Raw genomic sequence first — 24,990 nt, 5'->3', positions numbered from 1 at the left:
CATTTTATACTATTTATGAGTTATTAGCAGACTATTCCGTTTAAATTCCAGTCAATTCAGGAAGTACACTGAAATTCCAATTATCTTCCAACGCCTTTTAAAGAGGCATATTTGAAATTACAATTGGGTTTACTTTATGAATTGACTGGAATTTACCCCAACCCTTGTTATTAGAGATATTTGATAAAATAATAAAGTTTGATTGAAGTGAAAAAAATAAGTGACTGATGTGAAAATGCACAAGGTGCAATTTTGTAATTGGGTAGTTTTCCTCGTTATGTCATTCACTGACAGACCTTAGAGAGCTGTTTATAACGTGTACGAAACGTCCAGTTGATCAACTACTGGTCATGTTAGCTAGATAGCCTAACTTACCCATCTAAATCTTGTAGTCATCATGGCCAGATTACATGACCCTAGACCCCTGGGTCACTCAGGTATCATATGAACACACATAAGACATGTCAAAATGTGTAGAATTGCAGGAAATTAGCTTTAAAACAGAAAAATCTCTCCACTAACAAGAGGGGCGTGACCAGTACGGGGTCACATGGGTCACTTGGTGAGGGTTTGTTACTACGCTGATAAATGACAATATCTATCCTGACCTTTGACATTTGTGTCATAGAGCATCTACTCAAAGGGGGAATGACAGACATGCAAGAAAAGGGAGACTTCACTTTTTACAATTATTTTATTGAATCCAATAATTTGAAGATGCATATTAAAGTCATTGACACAGAGGTCCATTGCCTCATAAAACGCAAATTAAAAATGTTACATTGTTCTGTTGCTTTAAAATACAAGTCCCTGATTTAACACGTACAGCAGATCACTCAGATAGATGGTAAAACTCAAAAAGGTCCGTTCTGATAATCATCTTTGACTCCCGATCCTGTACATTCTCCAACATCACCACGTTTTCAGTTTCACTTTCACACTCGTAGCAAATCGTTCAGAAATGAATGCTTGTTTAGATCAGTGCATTTGAACTCTACACAAATCGATTGCTACTTTTAAAAAAGATTTCATAAAAGCAACGGAAAGCTTGTGCAGCCAAGCCACAAGTAGTGTCTTTCCCCACACTTTGATTTTGCCTGTCTAAAAATCGTAAAATCTAGAACCACTTAATGTACCCGCAAAACATTGTTCCAAAACATTGGCTGCTTCCCGATTCTCCAAATCCATGACAAGTACACTTCAGGAGAAGGGTAGATGGACAGTGGAGAATGGGGACGTGGCCGTTGTAGTTCTACTTGGACTTAGCGAAGCCCACCCGGTTGTTGTCACGGTCGAACACAGTGTAGTATTGGCCAATGAATACATCTCCCAGGATCCACAGCGGCCCGGCGGGGGCGGGGATGTCCAGGCCCATGAAGCCACTCAGGCAGATGGTCTTACCAGCCTGGGTCTCCTGGGAGGGGGAAGAAATACACAGACGCACAGTCAGACGCAGGGCAGAAGGGGGAAGGAATACAGAGACGCACACAGTCCCACACGGGGCCCAGATCGTGTCCAGTAAGCACCAAACAGTTTGAAACAGACGGGTACTATCTGCACTGGTTCATTGCTGAAATGCAAATGTTGTTTGTTTTCTGTTGCACAATGTTTTGCTACGGTGTGCCCTAATGAACAAGGGCCTGATATGTAATGACCAAACGACAGAGATACTAACATCGTAGCCAACAGGAGGACGGTTTGTAAGGAAAGTTCAGTAGGCCATTATTACACAGTAATAATAGTTGAAATAACGGAATTCATTTCCGAGACAAACATTCAAATCAATGCATGTTGTCTCCCATGGTTCTGAGAATGTTTAGTTCAGGAAGCGATCACCCTGTTTGTGTGGTATAGTGACTGACTGAGCGGACACTGTTGTTATGGTTGTTGAATTAGACTTAACTTTACCTCGCTCGCTCGCCGGCCATCTACCTCGCTGGCCATCTACCTCGCTCGCTCGCCGGCCATCTACCTCGCTGGCCATCTACATCGCTCGCTGCTGGCCATCTTGCTTATAGCAAAACAATGTAGAATCTCCAGATAGAGGCCGAGAGGAGAGACTCACCTTGAGGACGTACTGCTCTGCAGTCAGACTGTAGGACTGTCCTCCCAGGTTGAATGTGATGACAGGCATGGTGGGGATCTTGTCACAGTTCACCATGTACTGAAACACAAGCAGAAACACTCAGTGATGGTGCTAATGTAGTGAGGACATAAAGTGGGGTACAGTTCTCTAAGAAATAGGATGGGCCAGGTCAAAAGGGACTTCATTAAGCTGTAGCTGGGCCCATAGTGCTGAACTAGAGGAGGAGGAATGTAGCTGGGCCCATAGTGCTGAACTAGAGGAGGAGGAGGAGGAGGAATGTAGCTGGGACCATAGTGCTGAACTAGAGGAGGAGGAATGTAGCTGGGCCCATAGTGCTGAACTAGAGGAGGAGGAGGAGGAATGTAGCTGGGCCCATAGTGCTGAACTAGAGGAGGAGGAGGAGGAGGAATGTAGCTGGGCCCATAGTGCTGAACTAGAGGAGGAGGAGGAGGAGGAATGTAGCTGGGCCCATAGTGCTGAACTAGAGGAGGAGGAATGTAGCTGGGCCCATAGTGCTGAACTAGAGGAGGAGGAGGAGGAATGTAGCTGGGCCCATAGTGCTGAACTAGAGGAGGAGGAGGAATGTAGCTGGGCCCATAGTGCTGAACTAGAGGAGGAATGTAGCTGGGCCCATAGTGCTGAACTAGAGGAGGAGGAGGAATGTAGCTGGGCCCATAGTGCTGAACTAGAGGAGGAGGAGGAATGTAGCTGGGCCCATAGTGCTGAACTAGAGGAGGAGGAGGAGGAATGTAGCTGGGCCCATAGTGCTGAACTAGAGGAGGAGGAGGAGGAATGTAGCTGGGCCCATAGTGCTGAACTAGAGGAGGAGGAGGAGGAGGAGGAATGTAGCTGGGACCATAGTGCTGAACTAGAGGAGGAGGAGGAGGAATGTAGCTGGGACCATAGTGCTGAACTAGAGGAGGAGGAGGAATGTAGCTGGGCCCATAGTGCTGAACTAGAGGAGGAGGAGGAGGAATGTAGCTGGGCCCATAGTGCTGAACTAGAGGAGGAGGAGGAGGAGGAATGTAGCTGGGCCCATAGTGCTGAACTACAGGAGGAGGAATGTAGCTGGGCCCATAGTGCTGAACTAGAGGAGGAGGAGGAATGTAGCTGGGCCCATAGTGCTGAACTAGAGGAGGAGGAGGAATGTAGCTGGGCCCATAGTGCTGAACTAGAGGAGGAGGAGGAATGTAGCTGGGACCATAGTGCTGAACTAGAGGAGGAGGAATGTAGCTGGGCCCATAGTGCTGAACTAGAGGAGGAGGAGGAATGTAGCTGGGCCCATAGTGCTGAACTAGAGGAGGAGGAATGTAGCTGGGCCCATAGTGCTGAACTAGAGGAGGAGGAATGTAGCTGGGCCCATAGTGCTGAACTAGAGGAGGAGGAGGAGGAGGAATGTAGCTGGGACCATAGTGCTGAACTAGAGGAGGAGGAGGAGGAGGAATGTAGCTGGGCCCATAGTGCTGAACTAGAGGAGGAGGAATGTAGCTGGGCCCATAGTGCTGAACTAGAGGAGGAGGAATGTAGCTGGGACCATAGTGCTGAACTAGAGGAGGAGGAATGTAGCTGGGCCCATAGTGCTGAACTAGAGGAGGAATGTAGCTGGGCCCATAGTGCTGAACTAGAGGAGGAGGAGGAATGTAGCTGGGCCCATAGTGCTGAACTAGAGGAGGAGGAGGAGGAATGTAGCTGGGCCCATAGTGCTGAACTAGAGGAGGAGGAATGTAGCTGGGACCATAGTGCTGAACTAGAGGAGGAGGAGAATTGTAGCTGGGACCATAGTGCTGAACTAGAGGAGGAGGAGGAATGTAGCTGGGACCATAGTGCTGAACTAGAGGAGGAGGAGAATTGTAGCTGGGACCATAGTGCTGAACTAGAGGAGGAGGAGGAATGTAGCTGGGACCATAGTGCTGAACTAGAGGAGGAGGAGGAGGAATGTAGCTGGGACCATAGTGCTGAACTAGAGGAGGAGGAGGAGGAGGAATGTAGCTGGGACCATAGTGCTGAACTAGAGGAGGAGGAGGAATGTAGCTGGGCCCATAGTGCTGAACTAGAGGAGGAGGAGGAATGTAGCTGGGCCCATAGTGCTGAACTAGAGGAGGAGGAGGAATGTAGCTGGGCCCATAGTGCTGAACTAGAGGAGGAGGAGGAATGTAGCTGGGCCCATAGTGCTGAACTAGAGGAGGAGGAGGAGGAATGTAGCTGGGCCCATAGTGCTGAACTAGAGGAGGAGGAGGAGGAATGTAGCTGGGCCCATAGTGCTGAACTAGAGGAGGAGGAGGAGGAATGTAGCTGGGCCCATAGTGCTGAACTAGAGGAGGAGGAATGTAGCTGGGCCCATAGTGCTGAACTAGAGGAGGAGGAATGTAGCTGGGACCATAGTGCTGAACTAGAGGAGGAGGAGGAATGTAGCTGGGCCCATAGTGCTGAACTAGAGGAGGAGGAGGAATGTAGCTGGGACCATAGTGCTGAACTAGAGGAGGAGGAGGAGGAATGTAGCTGGGCCCATAGTGCTGAACTAGAGGAGGAGGAGGAGGAGGAATGTAGCTGGGCCCATAGTGCTGAACTAGAGGAGGAGGAGGAATGTAGCTGGGCCCATAGTGCTGAACTAGAGGAGGAGGAGGAATGTAGCTGGGCCCATAGTGCTGAACTAGAGGAGGAGGAGGAATGTAGCTGGGCCCATAGTGCTGAACTAGAGGAGGAGGAGGAGGAATGTAGCTGGGCCCATAGTGCTGAACTAGAGGAGGAGGAATGTAGCTGGGCCCATAGTGCTGAACTAGAGGAGGAGGAATGTAGCTGGGACCATAGTGCTGAACTAGAGGAGGAGGAGGAATGTAGCTGGGCCCATAGTGCTGAACTAGAGGAGGAGGAGGAGGAATGTAGCTGGGCCCATAGTGCTGAACTAGAGGAGGAGGAAATTGGCTTGCAAGGACATTTCTACCATCTAGGAGTTATTTAGATGAATCGCTCCTCTTGATCACATAACAAGTAGATATTGAGTGGTGGGGCTCCTCTCCCTTGCGTCTCCTGAGTGGGGATGATCCTACGTCTTACCTCTCCTTGGATGAGTGGGATCGCTCCGATGGCCTTCTGCAGGGCCTTGACCTCCACCGTGGGGCCGGTGATGAGGGACGTGCCGGTGTCCACGATAGCCTCACAGCCTCCCTTACACAGACCCAGCTGGCTCCCCACACCCAACCTGTACACACACACACACACACACACACACGTTTAAATACAGCTCCCTTGGTGGAAGTAGGGCTGCATGGTTACAGAAGGTAACAATAGATCTATTGTCCTCGGAGCAGTAAATTCCATTTTCACAGGCTTCTCGATTGACAAAATACCAAACCAATAACTCATCATTTAAGTTTACAGTTCCCTCCCTACATAGTGAAAACAGCATTGAGTCATGCACGCAGTCGACAAGACTGAATTTTGCAGAATGCACAGTTCCATCTAGATAATACTTTAAAAAACAAGATATATAAAACATTAAATTAAAAAACGTCCTAGCTTACAAGAAATTAGTTTAAAGTCACATTTGGCCATTAATATGTGTGATGGCAGTGGTTATGGTAAACAAACATCAGTCCATTTGTCCTTGCGTTGATGGTGTACAGTTGGCTCTGGAGGACTCTGTCAGTACGGTCTCCTCTTCTCTGTGGTAGCAGATCAGGGTGGTGCATCACGTCAGTGATCCATCACACTGCAGCTTGATCTCTCCGTGACTGTTAGTGGTGGAAGGGTCAGTGGGATGTCTCTGTTTTTTTTGTTATCATCTTGCTTGCCCTTTTCTGTACCCGGTCCAGCGTAGCTTACTGCTTCTTTGTGCAGCCCAACAGCAACACACTGGCATACTCCAGGCACGGTCGGATCAGGGTGGTGTAGATGCCACAACGTCAGTGGTAAGGCCGTTTCTTGCCATCACAGTCAGTGTATATACAGGGTGCGTTTGTAAAAAGAGACCTGGGTCTCAATGTCTTCCCTGTTCAAATAGAAAAAGCTGGTTCCAACTGGAACAGCCAGTCCACCCAGGATTAGTGGAGCTGGTTCCAACTGGAACAGCCAGTCCACCCAGGATTAGTGGAGCTGGTTCCAACTGGAACAGCCAGTCCACCCAGGATTAGTGGAGCTGGTTCCAACTGGAACAGCCAGTCCACCCAGGATTAGTGGAGCTGGTTCCAACTGGAACAGCCAGTCCACCCAGGATTAGTGGAGCTGGTTCTAACTGGAATAGCCAGTCCATCCAGGATTAGTGGAGCTGGTTGGGGAGGAATTTGGGAGAAGCAGATTCTTAGTTGGACAGCCTTTCCATTAAGAAACATGTAGTTGTCTGCTTCCCATTCCTCCAGTTGCTTCGCCTCCTCTATTGGAGGTGTCATTTTCAATGTTTGCTAGCCTTAAAAGCACGGGACAGCCCAACGTCGTCAGCGTAGCCAGTGTGTCCTCAAAGAGGAGTCACTGAGTGGACATGTGGAGCAGGAAGAGGTAAGGCGAGACCCCTGGGGGACCCCAGATGTTACCCCTGTCCATGAGCTGTACATTCCATTTGCCATCACCCTCGGTTCTCCCTGTTGTGTAGCTGCGGAGCCAGGTCAGTAGCCTTGGACACAGACCGGTCAGATGCTGAAGGAGTTTAGCATGGCCGACACAATCAAAAAACAGCCTTGACATGTCCGCCAGCAGAACCCGGACCATTGTGGGTTGCTTTAGGAGTCTGCCTCTGTAAGCCAGGTGTGTGTGGCTCTGACCAGAGCATGTGTCGTTCTGTGTTTAGGCAAGTATGCACTATTTTTTTTTTTGCATTCCTCAAGAGCAACTGGCATGAGCTTCTTCACAATGAGCCTTTTTCCTCAGACAAGATGTCAGAGAGATTGGTGTCCAATGACTTTTCCCCCCTCCAGGACCTTAGGAATGGGGAGCTGGTAGCGGTCTACCAGACTGAAGGTACAGAGCCAGTTGATAGGCGTTAACTAAGTGTGTGACCACTGGATCTAGATCCATGGGGGGGGGGGGGGGGTGTATTTCCTGTCCATGCTTCAGCAAAGAAGATATTCAGGACCTCAGCAACATCGTCAGTTTCCACACCATCAATCTGTATCGTACCTCCAGATGATTTCGATCGGCCAAGCTCTTTGCTGATGAAGTCCCACATCGCTTTCGGATTCTTCTTTTTGAGTGCTTGAATTAAATTTTAGTCTAGTAGTTTTTCTTAGTCCCTTGGATGATCCTCTGAACAGCGTTCCTAGCCTTTTAAAAAAATGTTGTTTGTTATGATCAGATCAATCATGGAGTCTCCACTGGTCTTGTTTTCGTCAACCTGTTTTAGGCCTTGGTGGGAGTTGAGGGCCTTGGAAGGTAGATTATTGAAATCCCCACATAAGACAATACCCGTTTCAGGTGACTTCAACGTCAGAGTCGATGGCGTTAATGAGATAGGTCAATGGCTTCCTGCTGCAGCTTCTTCTCATTAGCCGCAACTGGATCCAGACACTCAAACTCATCTCTTTCAAGGTCCGCCCGTCTCCTAACCTGGAGACTATCCACATACATGGCCACCCCTCTTCTTTTCATATTTAGACAGATTTGTCCTTTCTGAACACCCTCTATGTTTAGGGACTCATCTGGAATGTTCTCATGTGCCCATGTTTCCGTTGCACAACCAATTTCTGACCTGGATGATCTGTGTAGAAGTTCAAACTCATCCCCCCCCCCCCAAGATATATCGAATTGCAGGTTAGGATATTTGGCAGACAGTGGGAAGATTTAGCATCTTCCGCTTTCTTTATTGCAGTTAAGACTCTGTCCCTTGGCACTTGACTGAGTTTTGGCAGGCCCGATACAAACAGTGAAAATCTCTCTTCATTTACCTCGGCCAGCCTTGGTTCCTCTTGGAAGGCTTCTAGTTCGAAGAAGGTAATTTTTTTTATAGAAGCTCCTGTTTGATGTGTACAGCAAGAGGTGGGGTAAAGTTTCTTGAGATTCTGAAGGGAATCCAGTGCTTTAAAAAGTCCTCCAAAAAGTCTGCCACAGATCTGACCTCAGACATAATAATAATAATATTATAACAGTGTCCACCAACAGATGGATGGCTAATGTAGCAGATCGTTAATAACTTGAACAAACAAGTGTCAGCATATAAATGAATGGTAAAGGATGAACACTCACCCGTCCATGTGGACCTGCCAGTAGGCCTGGCGGCTGACGTTGAGGTAGTGGAAGTCTCCGCTGTAGTACTTGGGGTCAGTTCCTCCCAGTAGGAGTTCACCGCCGGGCTCAGAGTCTGGGTTCCTAACACACACACACACAGGACCAAACACACGTCATTTGACTATTTTTCTATACAGACTTTTAGGATTGGTTTCCTAGATCCAGATTAAACCTAGTACTGGACAAAACAGCCATTTCAATAGACATGCTCCATTGAGCAGGCTTTTTAGTTCAAGACTAAGCTTAATCTGTGTCCAGGAAACTGGTCCTAAATCTCCAAAAAAGGACTCTGGTGTCAGAAATACCTGAGGCAGTCCTGTCTGTCTCACCTGTTGAGGTAGAAGGAAAACACATTCTGCTCTACTTTCTTCTGGCTCATGATGTTGTCAAACGGTGGGGCGACCCCGTCCACAGAAATACGTGGGTAGGCCATGCCCAGGATGCCATCAAACTTGGCAGCGATGAAGGCTATGCCGGGCTGCTTGATGGCCTCACCGAAGCCCTGCCTCTCTATGGCCAATCCTCCAATCTACCAGAAAGGTGAGCAGCACATCCATTAAAAGACTATTAAGACAGTCAGGTCTCCAAACTAACACAGAGAGATTGATTTTATTTGACAATTTCAGGCAGACAAGTGGAAACACCGTGTTTAAAATCATTGAGAATAACACCAACAAAAAAAAACTGCCTTAAAAAGGCATTGCTTTGGAGAATAGTACAATAGAGACAACGGACTTGAATTATACAGCACCTTTTCAGATGCTAGGCCTATTTTACAACAGTGTATAACCTTGTACCTACCGTGCATGTGTCTTGGCTGAGGTACCCAGACAGACTGCCAGACCCATACTGGATGGCGAAGGCGGTTCCATTCTTCACATACGTGCTGGACTTGGCACCGTTATACTTGTGGTGAAGCACTGACAGACAGACAGACAGACGGGAAGTATCACTTTAATCTGTCAAAATGGCCAATATTAAATGGTTATATAACCTAGAAGAAAAGACAATGAAGCGCTCAACTAATCCAACTAATGAGGCATTTGGCAGAAAGTATAAACAAATAAAACAATAAAACAGAGAGGATTCTTAGAAACAGATTAAACCTAGAATTGGATTTCTGGAAGTGAGCCGGTCCTACTAGCACCGGTCATGTATGAGTCAATGGCCCATTCCCAAATGCAACCCTAGACCCCCTATGCACTTGTGGAGATCTGAGAGGACTTGACAAGTGCATCAATAAATATGGGATTGAGGCAGCGCAGCGTAGACTTACAGCAGGCGATGTCTGTGAAAGAGCAGTGGATTGAAGGAACCCACAAGTTGGAGGAGCCTGTATCAAACACCACAGTGAACGTCTGGACGGGAGTCCCCAGGCCGATCTCACCATAGTACTGAGCCTGTGAAACAAAAACACACACGGCTGCATGAAATAAAAAAAACAACAAAAGAACTGTGTGGGCTAGTTTCAAGGACTCCATCAAGCACACTGCTCCCAGACTAGAAAGCAGGTAGTAGGGTAATTTCAGTGTACCCCAAACTGGTCAAGGACGGAGGCCCAGTTTCTGCTGGTTCTTGATATGCCTATTCACTCAGAAGAACAAGATCCCTATGCTTTGCTAACATCCCGTTGTAGGGATACAGTGAAGGCAATCCCTTCCAACAGGTTGTGAGCTGGCCTGAACAGATCTAGCAAGATCTACCTAAACGTGTCTGTTCACGCAGGTCATGTGATTAGTTCAGTATTTCCACGACTGATAGAAGTTGGCTCTGCCGGTGTCAGAAACGGTTTGTCTGAAGTAAATAGGTCAGAGTGATCTCTTCTCATAGTCACGCTGTTGAACAAACAAGTCAGCTAACCTTCTGTTCCAAGCACGTTACTCTGCTAATAATAATAATAATAACACAGTTTAACGAGGAGTCAACTTCCCTCTTTCTAGAAGTCAAATCTAGCACTTTACCTCTTCTGTCAATCCAATAGGTCTGTGATTTCTCTTCTCCTAGTCACGCTGTAAACAGTCAGCTAACCTTCTGTTGCAAGCAGAGAATGAACGATTACTCAACATTTTCAACACGTGACTCAACTTCCCTTTTCCTAGGACTCTCCATTCTAGTATTCATAGCAAATGAACCTCTTCAGTCAATTCAGTCTCCTGGGACTGCTTGACCAGTTCATTGTGATTAGATTAGCTATCTTAAGTGTGCGTACCAAATGGCACCCTATTCCCTATATAGTGCACTACTTTTGACCAGAGCCCTGTGGGGAATAGGGTTCCATTTTGGACACAACCTTTATCTTGTTAATGAGCCGACTATTGAAGGGACAATGGTTGAATTCATTCACTGTGGTTGTATTGTGGTTGGTTGATATCTAAAGTGGTTTGACGTGAAAGTTCAATTACTCTGCAAGTTATTATGAAGTGGCTGAAACCATTCCATGGTTAAACATTTATTCACAGTTCCAACTTTTCAAGCTTCATAAAATTACATTTTATATGGTAGATATTATGTAAAATGCTGGAGTAATCTACACATCACAACTCACTTTCTGTCAGAGTCTAGGAAACCACAACAGTTTTCTGTGTGCGCGCGTCCCTCAGCTCGGTGGAAGGAACTATCAGAGTCCCAGAGAAAACACTCAGAAACCAGAAGGACTGCTGTACACTGTACTGTGTAGGCTACTCAATGTTTATCCAATGCTGGGGAATTGATATCATTGAACACATACACTCAGTGGCCAGTTTATTAGGTACACCACCCCGTTCACGAAAATGGTTCACTCCTACAGAAAGGTGAGTCACGTGGCTTGCTTTATAAAAGCAGGCAGACAGGCATTCAGTTACTGTTCGATTGAACGTTAGAATGGGCAAAATGAGTGACCTAAGCGACTGAGCGTTGTAGGAGTCAGTGCCAGGCGCCGATTCCAGTAGCTCAGAAACGGTCGGCCTCCTGGGCTTTTCACGCACGACAGTGTCTAGGGCCGGGGTAGGCAACCCTGTTCCTGGAGTGCCACAGGTACTGCAGGATATTGTTCCAACTAGGCACCACACCTGACCAACTGAGATAATCGATTAGTTCACAGATTGACTAAATTCAACACACCTGGTCTTCCAGACGACCACACCGGATTCCACTCCTATCAGCTAAAAACAGGAAGCGGCTCCAGTGGGCAGTCGCCCACTGAGTGCCCACTGAGTGTACAAGGCCCTCCGTCTCTTTTCTGGAGTTTAGATTAAACTACATAAACAACGCATGGCTCTTTGCCCTGGATAATCGTACAGTAGGTCTACAAACTGTCAGCTGATCAACCTCAGGGAGCTTAGAAGATCAGGCCTTCCTTGCTCTCAGTCACCGGTCATCTGACCAACTATTCCTAGTTCCTGTTCGGTCACACAGAGAAAAAGATCCCGTCACTAGACCCAACACTGATGGGAAGCTGAGTTACCCGGCATATGACAAATGTTATTTTTCCATCACACATAGAAACTGAAGATCTGATCACCCAACTTTGATGGGAAATGTGAAATCTTCCATCTTCCCTTCAGGATAGGGAGGGGGAGTGGGCGGGCTTGCCTTGTAACGCTACTAATTCTAATTCAGCTAGCTAGGAGGACTAGCCGGAACGGCCGGACTGGCGACAAGGGATTCTTTGTTGGTTTTCTCCTGGCCTGCCTGGCTTTTAGCTTGTGCTAAATTGCATTAGCGAAGTGAAGTGTGACCACTCCATTGACACAGGTCACAGGTTGTCTTTGTCCCAAATGGCATCCTATTTCCTATTAAAGTGCAATACTTTTGACCAGGGCCCACAGTAGGGCTCTGATCAAAAGTAGTGCACTATGTAGGGAATAGGGTGCCATCTAGGGACGCAACCAAGGGCAAACTAATCCACTACCAGGGTCCCTGGTTAGTAGTGACTAGAGGATCGTCTTACGTCCATAAAGTTCTTCAGGGTTTCTGGAGTGGGTCCATTGCTGGAGGAGGGGAAGCCCAGGTTGCTGTACTTAGTGTGTTCCTTCCCAGCCAACAGCTCTTCTGCTGCCCTCCCTGAGTCAGTCAGGGTACGCCTGATGGAACGGAACTTCCTCAACGGAATTCTGTGGGAGAGAGAGAGAGAGAGGGGGAGAGAGATAGATATAGGGGGGAGGGAAAGAGAGGGAGACATAGCGAGAGAGAATCTATCAGAGAACTCCTTTGAAAATGGTTAGCCAGCCCAGAACAGTTGGTAGGTCAAGCAGAATCTCAGCAGGCCTACTGGTGAGCCCTGTCTAGTATTTACTCAACCTAGTTCTTTCTGGGGAAACAACGTCTGACTAGTTACAGGTCTCCTGCTCTCAGACAATAGACAGGAGACACAGAGAAGAGCACTGGTGGCCACATCCTGCACTGGTGGCCACATCCTTTGCTAGCTAGAACAAGTGCTGCCTGTGGCAACCTTGCTATGTGTAATATCTGTTCTACAAGGACATTGCCGAATGGGGAGCTTGAACAATATAACAATCAATGAGGCACACACGAATCAATGATAACATGACAAGATTACATAGGAAGTTCACAGTTGAATTGATGAAGCAGATGGGTGTTATCAACACAGGTTAAGGCCAGTTTATCCTTGGTCTAATGACATGTCTGTAGAACGACATTTAATGTATAATAATAATAATTCGGTGGCATGTCTGCACACCATCGCTGCGACTGAGTTTCCTTGTCGCACAGACGTGAAGAAAGTTATCTGCGACTGTCGCAACGTCCGTTGTCGTGGTTACCGGACTGCCACAGCAACCAGACCAAATCTTACTGTGACAAGATGATGCAGGAAGTTCTACAATTATCCGATAAAATGACCTACTTTTATTTCGTCACACTATTTTCTATAAGTTCACAATTACCTTGTAAATAACGTTGTGTGGGTTTATTTTCCTGTAATAATGAATAAAAAGTAGCTAAAAGTTAAGACGTCAGCTATACTATGGTCATTAACGTTTATTTGAACTGGCTAGCCAGCCAGCTAGCTAATTAGCTAGCTAGCAACGAACCAAAACATTGTTTAGAAAATAGCTTTTAGTTGCCTGGCTTAATAGGTTGCCATATAATTAATTGGATGGGTTTATTTTTGTTAAAATAGAGAAAGTATTTAATGTTGAGCAGGAGGCTGCTGATGTCATGCAGACATAGGACAAGTTTGATGTCCGACGACAATAGAATGTTCATGATCTCGCTACGACAATTGTCTATAAACCGGCCTTAAGTCGTGTTTGGGATATTGACCTTCGCTGTAATTTCTATTTTCACATTGTCACATGTTTGCTTGTCACTGGGCAAGAAACGGAGCACTAGCTAATGGAAAAACAAACACCTTGCTAGAGTGCGACTTGATAACATTTAGCTAGCTAACGTCACTTTGTAGCCCCAGGTCGTCTTCACTGTTCATTCAGAAAAGTAAACAGTCACAAACCTAGCTAGGGCTATCCATTTCGTAATACTATGCTAGCTAGTTGACTGAGGGCGTAACTGGTAGCTCAAGTGTTTGAAGAGCATTGCTTTTCTAGCTAACAAACTACTGCTAGCACGGCTACTATGACTTGTCTTTACTTACCGGACGAGTGCATCAGATGCCAAAGCAAGTGCCGCGAAAAGACAGAGGTACAAAACCTTCATTTTACAGCTGCAGAATAACTTTAGCTACAACCCGACCAGCAAGCACAATGACTGGGCAATTTGACTTGAAATCAACAACAACAGACTTTTATCACCTTACTGTGTCGACGTTTGAGTCAAAATCATGTGATGATGGGTACGTTCCAGGAGTTAAGAGAGCTGCGCGTGAGCATCGCCAATGGGTGCGTTCCAGATAAAAAAATGCTTTGCGCAGACCTGTGCTGAATATCATAGCCTTACAATGTCTGGTAAAGCGCTTACGGTCCCCGAATTTGTGTTTCTTGAACGCACCCAATCCGTGCTGCATGATGTCAGAGACGTGTGTTTCTATCAAATTGTGGGAATAAAGATTTTAGTAACCTGCCCAGGGACTGCAGTTGAAAATTAGCCAGCTGGCTAAAACCACCACTTTTACTGAAACGTTGATTAATGTGCACCAGTGGAGGCTGCTGAGGGGAGGACGGCTCATAATAATGTCTGGAACGGGAGCAAATGGAATTCCACTGATCCGTCTCCAGCCATTACCACGAGCCCTTCCTCCCCAATTAAGGTACCACCAACCTCCTGTGATGTGCACTGTCCCTGCAAAAAATAAACTCAATAAAGTAAAGTATAAACCAAGACAATGTATCCTCAATGCAGACCAGAATTTGACATAAAAGTGATATTTGACACGATTTGCAGACACTCAAATTGTCTTAATGGCTTTGTACTGCATAGGCTACCGGTAATTTATATTTGTGGGACAGGATAGGAACCATAGTTTTGATCCGTGTTTCCCCTGGGCCGCTAATTGGCTGATGTGAAATGGTATAAAAGCGCACCCCTTACACCTGTTCAGAGCTTTTCTTATAGTTATTGCCCAGATGTGCTGCGTTGTGCTGTAGGCCCTAGTTTATTTGTGAGAACAGCTATTTTGTGTTTGGGATGTGGTTTGAATAGATGTTACACAATCAATAGCTGAATCATTTGGGGACATGATGTCTTGTGACCTATTAGCCTCAATGACTCAACAAACGTGATTCACTTCTTTAAAAAGCTTTTATTTCACTCTGACTTTCTGTCACTCTGCAAATATTTAGAGAAGAAAGCAAGTATGCCTTTTGAGCAATGAAGTCCATATACTGATAGTTACTCGTGACAGCCATATTGGGGATTTATTATTCTCCTAAATTGATGGGATGACTAACTTAGAAAGAATGCATTCTTGACTGGGCTAATGTAGGCTGTGACACCTGGGAGGCTGTGATTGATGTGAAGAGCTGTTTTAGGGGGTAAAGGGAGATAAGGATTTGTTTCTCCAAATGCTAGACTATACTAGTTCTTTGTGATCTGTGAGCCTTCCTTGGACATAAGAATGATGTCTAAGGGAGCTGGCTCTTCTCACTATGACAGGTTGTTATGAACGTATGCCTGGTAACAGAAGAGGCTGGCAACAGGGGTGCATCAACGGATTGGCTGAGTAAAGTTTAAACCACACTCAGTTCTTTACTCTGATTGGCCAGCAGAGAAGTGGGAAACTTTTTCTGTCAGAGTATTTGAGCAACAATCTGAAACAATGGATTTAGTTCTCTGAAGTGCCCTGCGAGGTATTTCAAAGAGCCCGTATATACGAAACATCATATTTACCATTGAAGGTTTTTGCATTAATTAAAATAACTAGTATATCTTAGAAGTCGTGTTGACCTCTTTTGTTCCTAATACCAGATTTGAATTGACGCGACTTTGACAGCCAGCTGAGATTTAGTCCTGGGTGCCGGGATTCAAATATGCTGACCAATGAAGTCCATATATGCTGACCAATCAAGTCTATAGAGTGTTAGACTTGTGATACTGCTGATCCATTAATGTGAATGTGTAACATGGGTTGACTTTTGCTGTATCTAGACCTGTTCCTGTTCTCCTCCTATCTATTATAGGCAGGATGTTGTTTATTATTCTGAGAGCAAATGAATAGACCCTTGACAGTTGGATGGATGCATGATTGGCCCCTGTACAAACCCTCCATTGCTCTTTCGCCCGGCCTAGACACTTCTAAAAGGAATGGGTAGGTTTTTTAAGCAAGCTTTGTTTTTATACTTGCAAGACCTTTTGTCTTGTAATAATGTGGTGCATGCATGTATTTCCTTAACCCTTTATTTTAACAATACATGTTATAAAATAAAAAAATAAATCATAATAACATCCTTTTTTGGTCAGTAGGTGCCCAACATAACAACAGGTGGTGGTGTGTTGAACACAGTGGCTCAGATAGATAGAGCCTGTCTGCATTCCTGATTTCGGTAACTGTTAGCTTACCTGTGGAATATTGACATCAGCACAGAACCCGTTGTGTTTCAAACATGGTCCTGTTTTATCAATTGCTGTGCTGATCGCTGGACAGTTCATTACCTCTGTCAAAATAGTATGTTGCTCAAAGTTATGTTTTTACCTGAATTTATTTTTGCAATAGAGATGGGGATGCGACAATAATACACATTTAAAATAGGCCTATATCTAAAAATACATACAGCCAAATGGTATATATATATACTGGTATCCATCATTCTAATAGCAGGACACTGTAAAGTCCATTAGAGTATTAATTAGGCTGTTTGAGGAGGGTTGGATCCTAAGCAACCTGCCTACACATAGTTTGAAGTACAATACCAACATAGTTACTGTAGTAGGTCAAAGCTGTGTGCTGGAAAACCTTGGTAGAGCATGGGTGCTCATGTGAATTTCCTTTTTTTTTTTTTTTCTTTTGCTTCAGACTAATGCCTATTCTCATTTAAAATGTAGTTTGTGGTTTTTAACTTCCATGTTTTTTACACCTGACGGTGATTATTCAACATTATTATACAACATTATAGTACAGCTTAACACAGTAATACAAGTTAAGTAAAACTAAACAATAATGACAAATGGCAACAGGCATAAAATAGTTGTTAGTATTGATTTAATATTAACAGCTGATTTTCCAGAGGGAGAAACCCATTTAAGCCAATATAGAGTAAACTGGGAAAATTGTCCCTTATCTATGTTAAGAAAATCGAGCAAGCTCCTGGAAAATACACAAATAGTCAACATGTTAATTAGCTAATTACATGAAAATGTACCTTAAAGTTTACTGAAGAAAGGCCTAGTACTACATTACCTGTAAACAAAGGTGAGTTATCACTAAATATAACATTTACAACCAAATGTACATTCATCAGATACAGTCAACTTTGTATATACAATTCAGGGATGGCCACAATTGCTCTTGACCAGCTACAGGTTTATGTAGGTGTCTTGTTTTGTATGCTTTGTACAAAATATTTAAAATGCAACACGACAGGATCTTTATAAACGTAGCTCTTTATTAACTAGCTATAACTGGCGTGTTCATGTGTCTACGGCCATGATCATCTTGAAGATGACCTCCCCACCTGGGTGGTCTTAACCAATCATAGCGCAGTATGATACGACGGTAGAATGCATCCAATTACAATTTAGTATGCTGACACATATGAATATTACAGTAGGCTTTGTTGTTCAAGCCCAGTTCTACCACATCTGATTCTACTACTCATAGTCTCGATGAACAGCTGAGGTCTCGATGAACAGCTGAGGTCTCGATGATGAACAGCTGAGGTCTCGATGAACAGCTGAGGTCTCGATGATGAACAGCTGAGGTCTCGATGAACAGCTGAGGTCTCGATGAAACAGCTGAGGTCTCGATGAACAGCTGAGGTCTCGATGAAACAGCTGAGGTCTCGATGAACAGCTGAGGTCTCGATGAAACAGCTGAGGTCTCGATGAACAGCTGAGGTCTCGATGAACAGCTGAGGTCTCGATGAACAGCTGAGGTCTCGATGAACAGCTGAGGTCTCGATGAACAGCTGAGGTCTCGATGAACAGCTGAGGTCTCGATGAACAGCTGAGGTCTCGATGAACAGCTGAGTAGTAGAATCAGGTGTGGTAGTACTGGGCATGATCAAAAAAGCCTGCATAACCCTGTGGAACGACAAGAGCAATTTTCAGAACTCCTGATACAAACACTTAAAAACAGATGACAAACTGATGAGGCTACACCTGCAAAATAGAAAGTCGTTAGACAAGTACAAAACTCTTAAGAGAAATGATAGTCATATTTACAAATCTGAAATTTAATAGGTTCCTCTAAACCCTTGAATACAAAACTTCAGCTACACGCGTCCTAAGTAATGCTGAACACAGCTGTCCAACTCCAGTAAAACACAGGTCCTCGTTTATAAATAGGAAAACAAGTGGGAAAACTCACAGATTTGGAACAGAACATACATTTAAATAATAATATGCCATTTAGCAGACGCTTATCCAAAGTGATTTACAGTCATGTGTGCATACATTTTTACGTATGGGTGGTCCCGGGGATCGAACCCACTACCCTGTGGCATAAGTCATTTGTCAGTTCCAAATGGGCCAGCTTGCATTTCTCTGTGACAGGCGCATTCTCACAAACCGCCACTCTGCCGTAAAGCACTGTGTCCCCTAGGCAGTACCGCAGCGATGACGTGCATCTCACGGATGAGGGCAACGACCTCTTCCTTGAGAGTCTGAGAGCTGGTCTCTCCTCGGTTCTAGCAAGACACACACAGTAGTACACACCACCATGCTCACTGACACTTGCGTGCTTCTCCACGAACCCAAAGGCTATTTTAAGAGCCACTTAATAAATGAAAATAAGTGTGTGTGTGTGTGTGTTGGTAGGGGGCTGTCAAAACTATAAATGAAATAATTGTCAAAATGTCTCCTGTGGGAAGCGACCCCACAATCTTCAGATACACAGGCGGTACCTGTAGCCATTACATTACCAACCCTGTTCTTAAAACACTGATTTCGACAGACCATTTAAATGGACAATCTTGAAGCGTTCGTTCAAAAAACGATTTTGTTTGTTTATTTATCTTGCTTGGATAAAAAACAATAGCCTAAAGCAGTTGATTTGTTGAAAACAGACACATTTAATCACGTTAGCAATCATGTCATTTCCTTTTGACTGCGCACAGCATGGTGCACAGTTTAAGCAAGCAGAGAGGTGGTTGGATTAATCTGGCCCGGGGTACACCGGGCTATGGCCCCTCACATCATCGGGCGAAAGCGGGGAGGGCAGGTAGATAAAGCGTTTTCATCAAAACCTTTTGCATATGAAAACACAGAATCCTACTCATTACCAGTGGTGGAAAAAGTACCCAATTGTCATACTTGATTAAAGATAGCTTAATAGAAAATGACTCAAGTAAATGTGAAAGTCACCCAGTAAAATACTACTTGATTAAAAGTCTAAAAGTATTTGGTTTTAAATATACTTAAGTATCAAAAGTAAAAGTATAAATCACTTCAAATTCCGTATATTAAGCAAACCAGAATACACAATTTTCTTGTTCTTTTTAAAATGTACAGATAGTCAGGGGCACACATTATTTACAAACAAAGCATTTGTATTTAGTGAGTCCGCCAGATAGGAAGCAGTAGGGATGACCAGGGATGTTCTCTTGATAAGTGTGTAAATTGGACAATTTTCCTGTCCTGCTAAGCTTTCAAAATGTAACGAGTACTTTTGGGTGTCAGGGAAAATGTATAGAGTAAAAAGTACATTATTTTCTTTAGGAATGCAGTGAAGTAAAAGTACTCAAAAATATAAATAATAAAGTACAGATACCCCCGAAAAACGACTTAAGTAGTACTTTAAAGTATTTTTACGTAAGTACTTTACACCACTGCTCATTACTACACGTGCTTAATTACGTCACTTTTGTTTTGAGCCGACTTCGCCACCAGACAGAGCGGGCACCAGGCTCACTTCCGGGAGACGGCAGCCCAGTTCCAAATAGAATACGATACATTTTCAGCCGGTGCAAAACATGCCGACACGGCACCCGGGCCAGATTAATCTAACCCCCTCAATGATTCTGGTGTTGTTTTACCTGGGGGCACCGTGTGACGCACCTGCACCCCCTGACTACTTTTTTACAGATTTTCTGGGAACACACTGAAAAGTAACTTGGACACTGTGTTAATCAGTCAGCACAAATGTGGATTATAGTAAGAGCTGGAATGTATTCTACATGTATGAAACAGTGATGCTGTTAACTAAATGTTAACTAGCTGTGTTTTTTTGTAAGAAAGTACGATATATTGTGGTGCATGAACTGGCCATAAACGTTAGCTAACGTTACAGTCTTACGTTGGCTAACGTTACATAGCTAGTTAACGTTGACTGGCTATCTTAGCAGCCAAGGACGTTGGTTTTCTTATTTGTGCATGTTTGTGCTCCGATTACATGCAAGTGTCTAGATCAGCAATTTACACATGATGACTTCAGCCTTATATGAAAAAAACTTAATTGGCTAAATATACACTACCGGTCAAACGTTTTAGAACACCTACTCATTCATGTTTTTATTTTTATTTTTATTTTTACTATTTTCTACATTGTAGAATAATAGTGAAGACATCAAAACTATGAAATAACAAATATGGAATCATGTAGTAACCCAAAAAGTGTTAAACAAATCAAAACATATTTTATATTTGAGATTCTTCAAATAGCCTCCCTTGATGACAGCTTTGCACAATAAATTATAAATGTAATCAAAACGGTTGCCCCTACAAACGTATTCAGCCCGACAGGATGCTCTCAATTGTACATCTGTAAAAGTTTGTGAGGGTTTTAGGTGCCAATCACTTACAGGTTTGATGACCATTTAGTTTTAAATGCGGTGTGAATGCCTATAGAACACAACTTGGGAAAGAGGTCTTCCTGGTTAAATAAAGTTTAAATACCCAAATGATTGCTAGTAGTAAATATTGATCTTGCATACGTTTTTACTTCAGTTTTTACCAAAGGTATACATGCCTGTCACTGCTAGGGGTCACTCATGTGGAGCAGAGGAAGTTCCTCCTCTCCTCACAGCCCCTGGTTCCCCAAAGCAGTCCCTCTCTGGCCAGGGTCCCACAGCGGAGGTGTTGCGCGGGGCAGTGGGGCAGCCTCCCCTCGGTCCAGGCCTGATACTCCAGTTGATCCCCGTTCACCCACAGCCACTCGCTGGCCAGGAATCGCAGTCCCGTCCACACGTGGTCCGTCTGGGCCCCCTTTGAATTCATCATTCTCTGGACCTGGAGCTGCTCATTCTCAGACAGCAGGCTGGTGAGGTCAGTGTATTTCTCCCTGCAGTGCTCCAGAGCCTCCTCCCATGTCTTGTTCTCCTGCACCAGGACCACGTTCAGATCAAAGCACACGAAGGGATATTGTTCAGTGCATTGATCATCATTCATCTCACGCTTCCTCAAACTGACACAGTCCTGGTTGCCATTGCGATTGTTTGGCTGGTCTTCCCCCCAAAACCTGAATGTTGAGTTCCACCCTCCAGACCACTTCCACTCTGTTGGGGGAGAGGGATCTCTGTACAGACCAATCCAAACATCATCCTTTCCGGATAGGGGAGAGGGATCTCTGTACATACCAATCCAAACATCCTCCTTTATGGATATGCGATTGACCTCATCTGCTTCCTCTTGGTTGCTGATGAAGGCCAGGTCAATGTACTTCTCTCTGCAGTACTGCTGAGCCTTTTCCCAGGTCTTTCCTCTTTCATCCACATAGTGGAACTGTTTGGTCAGATGGCAGGAGACCACTGCACACAGAGCAGTGATGAGGAGCCCAGTGAAGCTACTCTTCCTCTGCATGATGTCCCAGTACTCAGTCAGTGTGGACTGGAGCTGACCCTGCTGCATCTCTTATGACCACCATATATATACCTGATCCTGTCCCCAGCCCACCAATCAGAGAGGCTTCCTTAGCTCACCTGTAGAGCCAGCCCACCAATCAGAGAGGCTTCTTTAGCTTACCTGTATACCCAGCCCACCAATCAGAGAGGTTTCCTTAGTTCACCTGTACACCCAGCCCACCAATCAGAGAGGCTTCCTTAGCTCACCTCTACACCCAACCCACCAATCAGAGAGGCTTCCTTAGCTCACCTGTATAGCCAGCCCACCAATCAGAGAGGCTTCCTTAGCTCACCTGTATAGCCAGCCCATCGAGGTCTACTCTGCTCCCCTGTATACCCTGGCTGGTTATTAGACAGCTCTTCTGTTCTTACCTGTACACAAATGAACAACCAAATAGAGAATCCTTACAAACATTTAAGCAGTGCAACCTGGAACACTGCAGTCAGATAAACCCTGTACTGGGTCTACTAACTAAATCCTACCCCTAAGGTTACAACATGTTGGTAACTTTCCCCACATTTCTCAGGTTTTCCATGAATCCTGGTTGAAAGATTCCCGCAATCAGATGAGAATAAGCAGGAAATCTGGAATTCTTCAACCAGGATTTCTGGAAAACCTGGGAATGTTATGAAAGTAACCGGAATTTTGCAATCTTATGCTAAAGACACAAGGAAAATCTCATGGCCCTACGGTCCAAAATGAACTTTATCCAAAATGTTCATGGAAATCTCTCCACAGTGGATCTGTGCAGGGCTCAGTGCTGCTGTGTTGAAGATGAAGATACTGTCAGTAATTACAGGAACTACATACGTGTAATAGTTTTGATTTCCTAATGTTCTTTGAAGCCTTTGAATGAGGTTTGGGCTTTCGTAACCCTATAACATCTGGGTCAAGGGTCATTTGCATAATGTGACCTTGGGAAGAGAGCGGTAGAAAGAAACAAAGTGCTTTCCATGTGTTTACAGGAAATATGGAAATGTAGGTTTTTGCCTAAAGCGTGATTTGCCTGCCATCTCTGAACAAACAGAGGACCACAGAGGGACATGTCCAGTGTAGTGACAGGATAACACATCTGAAACCACTGTAGTGACAAGGGAACACATCTGAAAGTAAAAGTTAGTTCCCTGGCCATAGCTGTGTCATAACAATGCTGCTTTTACTGGGGCCTCATAGGCCTGAACCTACAATAACACTCTGCAGAACTATCAACCGTGCCTCCATGGACATCATATGTGGACTAAGACTTCACAGGGTAGCTCATAAGTCATTTGTACGTTATATTCCCCAAGAATCAATGGGCAAATAGGCCTGACAACATTAATCAGGGGGGGGGGGGGGGGGGATTGTTCAATGAAGGTCATACCAAGGATAATTTTGCAATTTGATTTTACATTTTAAGACCCCTTGAAGTATAAAAAAAAATATATAAAAAAATTATTTGATGGAGATTTATTTTTGGCCTTACCGCCTTTAGCCCATACAAACGCATGGAACAACAGATAGTACCTCCCAAAAACCGACATGAAGTGTTTATCCTATATCTGAGAGATATAAGAAAGATCAGACAACATTTGATATATATTTTTGACGTATTTAACACCATATTTCTGGCATTGAACAGTCTTCATTTACAGTGCATTCGGAAAGTATTCAGACTCCTTTACTTTTTCCACATTTTGTTACGTTACAGCCTTATTCTAAAATGGATGAAATTGTTTTATCCCCCCTCATCAATCTACACACAATAACCAATCATGGCAAAGCTAAAACTGTTTTTTAGAAAATTTAGCACATTTATAAAAAAATAAAGATCTGAAATATCACATTTACATAAGTATTCATACCCTTTACTCAGTACTTTGTTGACGTACCTTTGGCAGCGATTACAGCCTTGAGTCTTCTTAGGTATGACGCTACAAGCTTGGCACACCTGTATTTGGGGAGTTTCTCCCATTATTCGCTGCAGATCCTCTCAAGCTTTGTCAGGTTGGATGGGGAGCATCGCTGCACAGCTATTTTCAGGTCTCTCCAGAGACGTTAGATCGGGTTCAAGTCCGGGCTCTGGCTGGGCCACTCAAGGACATTCAGAGATTTGTCCCGAAGCCACTCTTGCGTTGTCTTGGCTGTGTGCTGAAGGTCATTGTCCTGTTGGAAGATGAACCTTCACCCCAGTCTGAGGTCCTGATTGCTCTGGAGCAGGTTTTCATCAAGGATCTCTCTGTACTTTGCTCCGTTCATCTTTCCCTCGATCCTGAGTAGTCTCCCAGTCCCTGCCACAATCCTGTTTCGGAGAACTACAGACAATTCCTTCGACCTCATGGCTTGGTTTTTGCTCTGACATGCATTGTCAACTGTGGCACCTTATATAGACAGGTGTGTGCCTTTCCAAATCATGTCCAATCAATAGAATTGACCACAGGTGGACTCCAATCAAGTTGTAGAAACATCTCAAGGATGATCAATGGAAACAGGATGCACCTGAGCTCAATGTCGAGTCTCATAGCAAAGGGTCTGAATACTTATGTAAATAAGGTATTTCTGTTTTTTATTTTTAATACATTTGAAAAAAAGTATAAAAACCTGTTTTAACTTTTTCATTATGGGGCATTGTGTGTAGATTGACGAGAAAATAAATATTTAATCAATTTTAGAATAAGGCTGTAACGTAACAAAATGTGGAAAAAGTCAAGGGGTCTGAATATTTTCCGAATGCAATGTATACTTCCATTAATTTTTTTCAGCTGTTACCGGGGGACCTTCAGACGAGTCTTGTGAGGCCTGGTGTTTGTGAGAGTCTCACCTTTACACAGAGGGGTCATATTAGTGTGTAGCCCAAACCGTTCGGACGCTACAGACACAAGTTGGCAGACCGGCTGTACCGACTTCAGACAAGTTCCAATTCACTCGTGGGGGTCGTAGAGCAAAACGGAGAAAGCCATCGTGTTCGTGAGAGTCTCATCTTTCCATAGAGGGGTTAATAGGCCAAACCGTTTCGGACGCTACAGACCATTTCTTTGAGATTATTGGAATGTCTCATGGTCTGACAAACACCGCTCTAGTTCTGTCTCCTTTCACTACAAATGTGGAGGCGTTACATAGGCTGATGCGGTGGATTGAGACACATCCATTGCAAAAAAAACAGATATCTCTAGTTTAAACTAACAGATTTTTATGGTGATTTGTTTATTATGCTAATTAGATTTCCACAAGGGAGCGGACATCGACCTTAGGGACTACTTAACATGCATTTTTTTGTTTTTTTTACCTTTTGAGAACTATACATTTACCACAGCAAATATCTC

General features: G+C 44.5%; 1 protein-coding gene across 1 annotated transcript; it reads right to left on the bottom strand.

Moving 5' to 3' along the window:
- Positions 1–679: 679 nt before the first annotated feature.
- On the bottom strand, positions 680–14,092 carry LOC311117944 (cathepsin D-like). The gene is made up of 9 exons (XM_084192836.1): positions 13,893–14,092; positions 12,231–12,393; positions 9,576–9,699; positions 9,101–9,219; positions 8,629–8,828; positions 8,258–8,380; positions 5,141–5,285; positions 2,066–2,164; positions 680–1,414 (listed from the first exon to the last, which is right to left on the bottom strand). Exons 1-9 carry the CDS (start codon positions 13,952–13,954, stop codon positions 1,253–1,255), a joined length of 1,197 nt encoding a protein of 398 aa, XP_084048962.1. The 5' UTR covers positions 13,955–14,092; the 3' UTR covers positions 680–1,252.
- Between the last annotated feature and the right edge of the window lie 10,898 nt (positions 14,093–24,990).

The sequence above is a fragment of the Coregonus lavaretus genome (assembly GCF_964263955.1).
Source record: "Coregonus lavaretus genome assembly, contig: HAP1_SCAFFOLD_2897, whole genome shotgun sequence".
Classification (NCBI taxonomy): Eukaryota; Metazoa; Chordata; class Actinopteri; order Salmoniformes; family Salmonidae; genus Coregonus; species Coregonus lavaretus.
Note: the sequence above shows the minus strand (reverse complement) of the source record. Positions and strands in the feature narration are given on the sequence as shown.